At 46.2% G+C, this 9,929-nt stretch overlaps 1 protein-coding gene across 1 annotated transcript; it reads left to right on the top strand.

Moving 5' to 3' along the window:
* Nucleotides 1-214: 214 nt before the first annotated feature.
* Nucleotides 215-9,261, top strand: TBXT (T-box transcription factor T). Its single transcript, XM_042795943.1, has 8 exons — nucleotides 215-458; nucleotides 674-938; nucleotides 1,570-1,704; nucleotides 2,366-2,427; nucleotides 2,516-2,577; nucleotides 3,514-3,690; nucleotides 5,285-5,417; nucleotides 7,218-9,261. Exons 1-8 carry the CDS (start codon nucleotides 253-255, stop codon nucleotides 7,477-7,479), a joined length of 1,302 nt encoding a protein of 433 aa, XP_042651877.1. The 5' UTR covers nucleotides 215-252; the 3' UTR covers nucleotides 7,480-9,261.
* Nucleotides 9,262-9,929: the final 668 nt, after the last annotated feature.

The raw sequence follows: 9,929 nt of genomic DNA on the forward strand, positions 1-9,929 counted from the left end.
CCCCGGGCACCGTTGTGATATGGCCGCGGGCAGCCAATGGGAAAGGCCGGCCGGCCAGATCAAAGCGGCCGTCCGCCAATCAGCGGGGCCCCCCTGCCGGCATTGTGATGTCACCGGAGGGGTGTTTATGACGGGGTATAACAGCGGCCCCTTCCCCACTCCCGCTTGCTGGGGCCGCGGAGGTCAAGCGGAGTCAGCCCCGGCCCCGCCGCCGCTGCCCGGGGCCGTGCCGAGGCCCCGCCGGGGCCCAGGATGAGCTCCCCCGGCGCGGAGGGCGCGGGTAAGCCCCCGCAGTTCCGCGTGGACCACCTGCTGAGCGCCGTGGAGAGCGAGCTGCAGGCGGGCAGCGAGAAGGGTGACCCCACGGAGCGGGAGCTGCGGGTCACGCTGGAGGACAACGACCTGTGGCTGCGCTTCAAGGAGCTCACCAACGAGATGATCGTCACCAAGAACGGCAGGTAGGGGTGCCGCGGGCCCCGCCGCCTCCGCCCCCGGCCCACGCACACCTCCCGCGGGGGGTCGGGGTGGGGGCGGGGGGGGAAGCGAGGGGGTCCCGGCGGCGGCGGGGAGCGGCCGCCCGTGGACGACGGGGGAGGGATGGGGGGGGGGGGGGGGGGGGGGGGGCCGGGGGCTACCCCCCCGCCGTGCCTCGCGCCTCCGTGTCGCCCCGCAGGAGGATGTTCCCGGTGCTGAAGGTGAGCGTGTCGGGGCTGGACCCCAACGCCATGTACTCCTTCCTGCTGGACTTCGTGGCGGCCGACGGGCACCGCTGGAAGTACGTGAACGGGGAGTGGGTGCCGGGCGGGAAGCCGGAGCCGCAGGCTCCCAGCTGCGTCTACATCCACCCCGACTCGCCCAACTTCGGCGCGCACTGGATGAAGGCGCCCGTCTCCTTCAGCAAAGTCAAACTCACCAACAAACTCAACGGCGGCGGGCAGGTAAGCACCGGCACCGGGACCGGCACCGGGACCGGGACCGCGCCGCCCTCAGCGGGGCTGGCCCGGCCCGGCCCGGCCCCGGGGTCCTGCCCAGCCGCCCCTCCCTCCCTCCCTCCCTCCCTCCCTCCCTCCCTCCCTCCCTCCCTCTTCAGTGCCCGTTCTGATGCTGCCGTTCTCGAACGTGCTGGGGTGGGTCACGCAGTTACCCCGCTCTCCCTCCCCTCCCCCGGCGTTCTTTCAGCAGAGCTGGGCTTTCCACCGAGGGTGGGTGTCTCGATCTTTTGACTTTCTTTTTGAAAAAAATCCTTCTGGTCTGAACATCTGATAATGCCGGTGGTGTAGTAGTAGACGTAGCTGTCGCGCTATTTATCCTCAACGTGTTTGTGACTCTGCAAGCTGCCCCGTCCAAGTGACAGGGACGAGGGTTACCAGGCACAAAGTTGGGGTGTCTGACTGCAGTATTCCTTTCCTTTTCTTGCAGCTTTGGTTTTAGGGTTTCTTCGTACCTGTTGCCTCCTTCTCTCTTGGAAAGATGGCTCATTAGATACTTAAAAACCTGGGTGCTTTCTGTGCCTGCCAGCGTCTGCCGCCGCTCTGTCACTGCTTACCTGCTCTATCCATTTGCCCACAGATCATGTTGAACTCTTTACACAAATATGAGCCGAGGATTCATATAGTGCGAGTGGGTGGCCCACAGCGGATGATCACCAGCCATTCCTTCCCAGAGACCCAGTTTATAGCCGTGACGGCCTACCAGAATGAGGAGGTATGCACAGCAGGGAAGAAAGGATGCAAGTACCAGGAGGTTTCAAGTGGCAAAACGCAGGTTACAATGAAATCAGTATTTATAAAAGCCGTAGCACAAAGTTCTGATCACTCTTTGCCTCGCTATGTGCTGCAAATTGATTGCAGGAGAGTAATTCTTAAAAGATTCTGTGGGGTAAACAAGTGTGGTGAGAAATACAGCTGTCGTTTTCAGATACGCAGTGAGATAAGTGGATGTGTCATTTTCAAAACTGGCCTTTCTCGGTTAGCCAAAATGCGCATCCGTGTTTAACGAATCTGTGAATTACCAGTCTTTCTGAGATTTTTCTTGATGCCTATTCTGCTTTGGCTTGAAACGTGAAGCTTTTTAGAATTCTTTAGTGTATTACCTTTCCTAGCTGTTTCCTTAGCTGGTCAATAAACCCTGGCAATTAGGTCTCTTAGAATTTGGCAGGGGGAGGAATTCCTAGCTCTCTGCTAATACTTCAGACCTTAGGGGCTGTTTAATTGATGTCCATAGGTTGGTATGATGGGCCTAATGTTATTTCTTCAAAAATCTATGATTTCATTAACTTCAGTGGATACTCCTAACTCAAATCCTAATATCTGTATGGTAATGAATGGTGATACTTGCAAATAAAAATATTTGTTGTTGTTTTTAGATCACAGCTTTAAAAATTAAATACAATCCGTTTGCAAAGGCATTTCTTGATGCAAAAGAAAGGTGAGAGCTCTTAATTCTAAAGTGTGGGTTCTTTACACAGATTTGTAAAAGCACATTCTTAACTAATGCAACACGGATTCTTTTATAGAAGTGATCACAAAGACATGATGGAGGAAGTGGGAGACAACCAGCAGTCTGGGTATTCGCAGTGTACGTTTCCTTTTATTCTGCATCATGAACATAACTTTGGTTTCTTCCATCTCATCTGTTAAGCAAAACTGTAAGCGTGGTGTTTGCTGGCTGGCTTGTTAGTTCATAGGGAGAATAATACCAACCCTCACGCTTGTGGTTCATGCAGGTTTATGGTCGTATAAACATGATGATCTGTGTGTGTGTGGTTAAGACTTCTGTATTACATTCAGAATGCTTTAATAGAACCTTGCCGTTACTTTCATGTCCAAAAAGACAGTCGCCTTAGTGTACAAGGACAGCAATATTCACATGGATATGGAGACAAAAGTTTATTTCAAAATACAGCAGAAAATTGTTAAAATAATATTTATGCTTTAAGTACTTGAAGAAGATTAAGGGCACTTGCTTAAAAAGTTTTTTCAGATCAATAAAAAGCATTAGTGTGTTAATAATTTCTGTTTTAACAGATTATTGCCAATATGTCTGCAAGGAGGGAAGTTGAGTTGAAGTAGAAATGATTTCGTTTCAGTGAAAATACTTTTTAAGAGTTTTTCTGAGCAGTCTGAGGAACCTCAGCCCTTAGCTACAGGTTGAGACCCCCAAAGAATGATTTAAAACTGAAGATTAGACTAACAATTATTGAGCACACGCTTCCTACGTAAGCGAGGGTTTGACCACCTCAGTGTTTCCTTACTGTGACTGTAATTAAACGGTAATTTAAAAAAATACTGTTAGCTTGACACGGGGCCTTTTCTAAGCTGCTGTCTAAATTTCCTTCGTAAGAATCTTTAAGATAGTTGTAAAGATTGGGATTTTTCAACCGTGTTGGAACTCTGTTTCCTTTCCCGAGCATGCCTCTCCTCGCTGATCGCCTCACTCTGTCTCATCGCTGTGATTCTTTCCCTGCCCGGCTGTGTTACGTACCCACCTTACACCCCTTTCGCTTCCCCGCAGTAGGTAGCTGGCTCATTCCCGGGACTGGGACCCTGTGCCCACCCGCCAACCCCCACCCTCAGTTCGGAGCCCCCCTGTCGCTCTCCCCCGCTCACAGCTGCGAAAGGTACTCGTCGCTGAGGAACCACCGTCCTGCCCCCTACTCCAACCCCTACACCCACAGAAACAACTCGCCGAGTAAGTCTGACGCTGCGGCTCTGCAGAAAGATGGGAAATGAGCTGAGGGGCTGGGGCTTTGCGGGGGGCTTCGAGCGATGCCACGGAAATTGAGGTTGCTATCTAGCACAGAGGGCTTGGGGCCGGCATGGCAAAGGAATAGGGAGGATGAGGACGCGTCCCCAGGCTCTTTACGATGGAAAAACTGGGGGTGTGTAGAAATGTCTCTTGCAAATTGATTTGGTTATATTGCGTGGGCTTCGTCTTGTGCTCTTGAATTCTTGTAACCATTGAGCTTAAACTTATTTTGGCTTTAAAAAAAAAAAAGTTTGAAAGTGTGGTTTTTAATAATAAGTTATAGGTAATACAATGAAATGAAGAAGTATACATCTGATTCTTTGTGTCACTTGTTAACACTCAGTGTTTGAGGGGCGGATTTGGTCAGTTTTACTTGTCACTATGGTTAACATCAGCACATTAAGGTTGTTGCCAATGAATGTTTCACAACTGGATACACAGAAACAGTAAGGAGCTGAGTAAACTTCAAAGCTATTTAAAAGTTGTGCTCAGAAACAGCCAGATAGCTTAAGGTTTAGTGCCTTAAGCCATAGGTCCTTAAGGGAGAAGAGTGTTTTTAACAGTGATTTTTATTTTTTTACTTCTTTCACCCCTTTCTTGTTGTAAAGGCCTGTTAACAAATTTTGTCCTTCAGCCTGTATGGATATTGAAGGTTCCTATTTAAAAAAAAAAAAAAAAAAAAGTATTTTGAATTGTGAATTCATACATAGGCTTCTAGATGAAGCCTGACCAATCTTGTATGTAGTGTTGTAGTTCATTCTAAAGTGGGAAACTAGCTTTCTGTGGACTTTTCTTGCATCTTTGAAATTTTATGCAAGTTCTGTGACTTGAAAGAGAATAAAAGAACAAAACACCTCTGTTTGTTCTTACTACCTGGTCCTCCGCAAGGAACCTCTTCTCCTTCCCTCAGCCAGCCGTCACAGTAGCTTCCTTCTCGCTATGGATGGCTGTACAGGATTCCCTTTACAGCTTCCTAGCACCTCTCCTGTGTTGGCCACAAGCTGATTAATTTAAGCCACAGTCCAATCACTCCTGATGGTGCCTGAGGCAGACTTCGGAGCCCATGGTGGCATGCTCAGCTCAAAACTGGCTGTGTGATCCAGTGATGTGCTTGTTATCCAGGGCTGCCAGACTGTTAGTGCCGAAATAGATGATGGAGATAAAGAAGGTGCCCTGGTAGAGCGATGGGGACAGTGTAAGTGAGGAGCCTGCCTCTTCCCACTGACTGCATAAGGAAGCATGGGCTGAATTAGCTGCCAGTTGGAAGGCAGCTTTTTGGCCATAGAGCCTTCACAGAAACAAGGTTTTGCAGTCGCGAGTTGAGCAAAACAACACAGCAGCAGGGGCAATGCCGGTGGAAGCATAAGGTTGACACGACTGGTAGCTGACTTTGTTTTCCTCAGTGTGCGTTAATGTTGGTTGTTTTTTTGCCAGGCAGTAATGGGGGAGGGTGGTCTAAAGCTATACGTTGCATTCGAAGACAAGATTATTATTTGGTCTGATTCTAGTGTGTTCAAGTGCTTGCTTGTTTTCGCAGCAGCCTATGCTGACAACTCCTCTGCCTGCCTTTCCATGCTGCAGTCCCATGAGAACTGGTCTTCTCTAGGAGTCCCCACACACACGGCGATGCTGCCCATGAGTCACAGCACGGGCACAGCTACCAGCTCCAGGTAGGAGTCCAGCCCCCATCAGCCCTCAGCTTGGTGTATTTCTAGGAGGAGAAGGCTGAATAAAGAAGGTGAATAGTCACCAGCAAATTAGAAATCCTTATGGCCACATGTGAATAGTTAGCTCTCGGGGCAGGGAGGGGGGACTGAGAAGGACTATTCCCAGGGAAAACAGGTTGAAGAAACAGATAAAAAAATTACCTTTTTGTTTGGTTTAGTTTTGGAATTGTCAATACTTGTGACAGCAATACTGGTAGACTGATTGCAAAGCACCCATTGAATTTGAGGATGCTCTTTTAAACTTAATCTCTTTTAAGCAAAATGATGTTTAAAAAGTTTATTTTTGATTTGTTTCATTTTAGCTAGTTACTGCTTTCCCAGCCATCTCCATAAACCCTTGTTCTGCTACAAATAAAGTAGTACTATCAACTGTAGTGTGAAGGAGGAGCAAGCAGTTGGGGCAGTAATTCTTTACTTAAGCATTGCTACACAAGCCAGCGTAGCATGGGATTATACATATGGTGAAAGCCTTTGCCATTTTGTGTTCATATAAATGTATCTTTTCTCCTCTTCGTACTTATCATCTTAATCAAACTTTTAGATCCTTTTAGCAGAGATTTAGCTTACAGTCAGTTTGGAGCTAAACTTGAAAAGTCAGAGATACAGATAAGGTGGTAAAATCTTTGCTATTAACCACAGAGGGCTGAGGTTTGGGCATCTTTCTCAGCAATTCGGACCTACTACTCTGTGGAAAGCATTTTTATTTGAACCATGAACATTTATGTGCTTAATGAGAGTATGTATTACTACCCAGTATAAGATAACTGTATTATTGAACACAAGTTTTAGTCCTGAACATATATTAATCAAGTAAACAGGTTGTCCTAGCAGTTCTTTCTATGTCTGACCTGTAAGACGCAAAGTCCACTGTTTCAGTTGCTGCACTGGGTTGTCCAGTAGACAAAACCAGTAGAAATAGAACTGTGGGACCTCAAAGGAGGCATTTCTGTCACCCTTTTTGTCTAAAAGCCTATCTGTAATGTAAGAATAGTAGCTACCTTTCTTGTTAAACTGCTTGGGATCAATAGGTAGAAAGTGTTGTGTAGTATTGTACAGCAGGACTGAGCTTTTTCTCACAGTGTTTCTGTTGAATCACCTTGTTTCTTTTAATTTGTGTGTGTGTGCATACTCAGAGGAGAGAGAGTGTGGAGGCTGTAATGTCCTGACGAGGTTTCTTTTCCTTTCAAGCAGCCCTTTCTGTAGTATCTGTGCAATCTGTAGCCATCGGTCTGGCTCTTCTCCTTTTAACATGAGGTGATGAACAAGGAGGGCTGAAGTGCTGTCTGGAGGCATCCATCCCTCTCTGACTACAGAGGCACCCGAGGGGGATTAGGGCTCTGGCAGAGCCATGGCCTGCCTGGATTCAAACCTGCCTGGCCCCAACAGCGGCTGTGACCTCCACCTCCACCATGTCCCTTTCCCCAGAGGCGAGCGTATAGCATGGCTCAGGAATCAGCTCTCAAACCTCTGCGTTCCTCAGCCAGCTTGGCTTAAAATTTGCTAGTGTACCTAGTGCCGGAAGCTGCTGTTGGAAAACAGGGAGGTTAGATTTATTGGTGGGGTGGTATGAACACGAATCCTGCCTGTGGGGGCTCCTTCCTACCTCGCGGTGGCTGGGAACTTCCTAAAGATATTCCCCAACTTCAGCAAACGGGCCCAGCCTGGGGGCCCTATGGTGAGCGGCTGCCAGCAGGCACTAGAGCCACTAATAACTTGTTTTACTTCTCCCTTTCCCTCTTTCAGTCAGTATCCTAACTTATGGTCTGTGAGTAACAGCACCATCACACCGGTGTCTCAGTCGAGCGGGGTGCCCAGCGGCCTGGGCCCCCAGTTTTTACGCGGCTCCCCAGCGCACTACACAGCCCTCCCGCACCCGGCCGCCGCCTCTGCCTCCCCCCTGTACGACGGCGGGGCGCCCGCCGACCTGCCCGACAGCCAGTACGATGCCTCCGCACACGCCAGGCTGGCGAACACGTGGACGCCTGTCACCCCCCCTTCCATGTAAAACCCCGGGCTCTTTACTAGAAGACAGACTTTTTAGCTACTGAGTTACTTTAAATGCTTAATCCTCGAGGAAGAGAAAAAGGAGACGTGAAGCGGATTACAGACAAAGCGTCTGCGCTGCTTTGCACAGAGCATCTGCGTTATACCTCTTATAGTGAACAGTGCATTGTTGACTTCATGTAGAGTTTACAAACCTGGTGAGCGTGCAATTCTGAGAGCAGATTCACTGCTTTTAATATTTTTTCTTTTTTTTTTTTTTTTTTCCCTTTTAAGTTTGATAGACCTAAGTTTTAAGATTTTTTTTCCATAGATTCCAAATTTCTCAGTGTTCTGATATACTTGGACCTGAAGTTTGGCATCATTCCTAATTTACACTCCTAACTGTTTTTCAGTTAATTTTTCTTGATGGCAAATTTAGCTATAGTTATGACAATACTTTTATTAACAATCTAGTTAGAAGCATTCTGAAATATGTACATATGTAGCTGAGGAGTGAAGTTTTTGGAAAATCATGTGCACTAACACGTATTTGCCTCACAAATACGTTGAGTTCTTAACTGTATGCTTATTTCCTTGCTGCTGAATTAATGTTGAGACAATCTGCAAAAACTATATTCTTCCTAATAAACACAGAATTAATATTTGGTCTAAATAATTTTACCCAAAAAGACTCCTTTAAGAGGTAAGTTTTACTGTTTGATCATATAGATTTTAAATACCTGTCAGCTTAGCTAAACATCTCATTTCAAACAGCTAGCATCTAATAAGGAGCCCTATCCAAAACCTTTTCAAACCATTGAAAAAAGCATCACAGATGTTTTTTTGTTGTGTGGTTTTGTTCTGTTTTTTTTTTTTTGTTTTTTTTTTTTTCTTTTTAATGATCTCTGTCTCAGGCCTTAAGGGAGGGAATTATTCACCTGGAGAATCATTCTAATTTATTTTATTTCAATGTTGTACTCTGATCTATATTTATTATTTGGTAAGTTACAGCTTTATTTTCTACATGTTAAGATATGTAAATAATTCCTCCACCTACGGTGTACTCTTAAGACAATCATACATGGGATATGTCACCCAATGGCACATTGAACAGCATGGATGTAAGTAGTTAACTTATTGTAAGAGGGAAAGCTCTAGTTACCAATAATTCTGGGGAAAAGTGCAGATATACTAAGAGTTAAAATACACTGACTGCTCGGCTTGCTGGAAAGATCAGGTCTTGATAAAATACTTCCTTCAGGACTGGTATTAAGGAATATGATCTAAATTTCCAATGCAAGGTAACACAAAACATTGGCTCAAATTGCGTTCTTGGACAGGTCTCTCCCACTGACTCTGGCAAGTACATATCCAGAGGAAAGTGAATTGTTTTGCATAAGCCATAATAAGTAACTTTTCTAATGAAGTGCCTAACTTAGTGAAACAATGTTCTATATCAGGGAATTCCTTAAATGACTCATCATGTGCGCTCAAGTGCTACAGTGGCAGCTTTGAGATGAAAAATCAAGTATTTGCCACCATTTTGGTCTCTTTGGCACCCTATGGGCAGGTCCCTGCACCTAGAAAGACTTTGGCAGGGCTTTCTCCCTGCAGAAGGGTTTGTGTGCAAGTGCAGGCTGCAGTCTCCTGGAGGTGCCCCAGCAGGAGACGGCACCAGGCGCCCGTGGCTGCACGACCGCGTTCTCTGTCAATATGTAAATAACTGATCTAAGCGCTCCTATTTTATTGTGAAGGTAAATTGTGTAAATGATGTAAGTGCTTTATAATTTAGGCCCTCTTGTAGAAATTAGCAACGTATTTCATTGCGAGGTTTTTTTTTTTTACTTGTATTTTGGAAGTATAATTTAAATTGGAAAAAAAAAAAGTAAAGATTCTTTAAATAAACTCAATGCTTAACTTTCAGTTTGTGGGGGGGTGGTGGGAAAGGTGACACAAATGCACATCAGACACATTGAACCTACGGTATGGTGACCTTCTATGGAGCAGTTTCGTAAATGGTTCCTGCTGCACACCAGCTTCTGGCATGGGTGAAGGTTCAGAGAGTTCTTCATAACCAAATTAATGATTATTTAGTCATGAACTTAAACAGATCTCTTGATCCTACATTTTCCTCACCTGTTCCTCCCTTACCCCCCTTTTTTTTTTTTTTCCTTTCTCCCTCCTTTTGGTAAATCCTTGACTGACTGGTTGTCAGAGGTGGTAGCCACAACTGGTGTTGGCTGAAAGCTTTTTTCCCACAGTGACCAATTTGTAGGGTAAATTGTGGAGTTGGATGCAAACCTGGCAGCTGCTGTATTCTACCTTGATAATCAGATTTTTCAAGTGTGTGTCTGAATAACCTTCCCTCCAGTAAAGCTGTAAAGGAGACTGAGCCTTTCAACATCTACATTTTCATACCTGCTCTGCCACCATCTTTTTGCTGAACTGTGCTTTTTCCTCTTACTGGGTTCA

The sequence above is a fragment of the Tyto alba genome, unplaced genomic scaffold, assembly GCF_018691265.1.
Source record: "Tyto alba isolate M040663 unplaced genomic scaffold, T.alba_DEE_v4.0 Super-Scaffold_22, whole genome shotgun sequence".
In the NCBI taxonomy this organism is placed as follows: domain Eukaryota; kingdom Metazoa; phylum Chordata; class Aves; order Strigiformes; family Tytonidae; genus Tyto; species Tyto alba.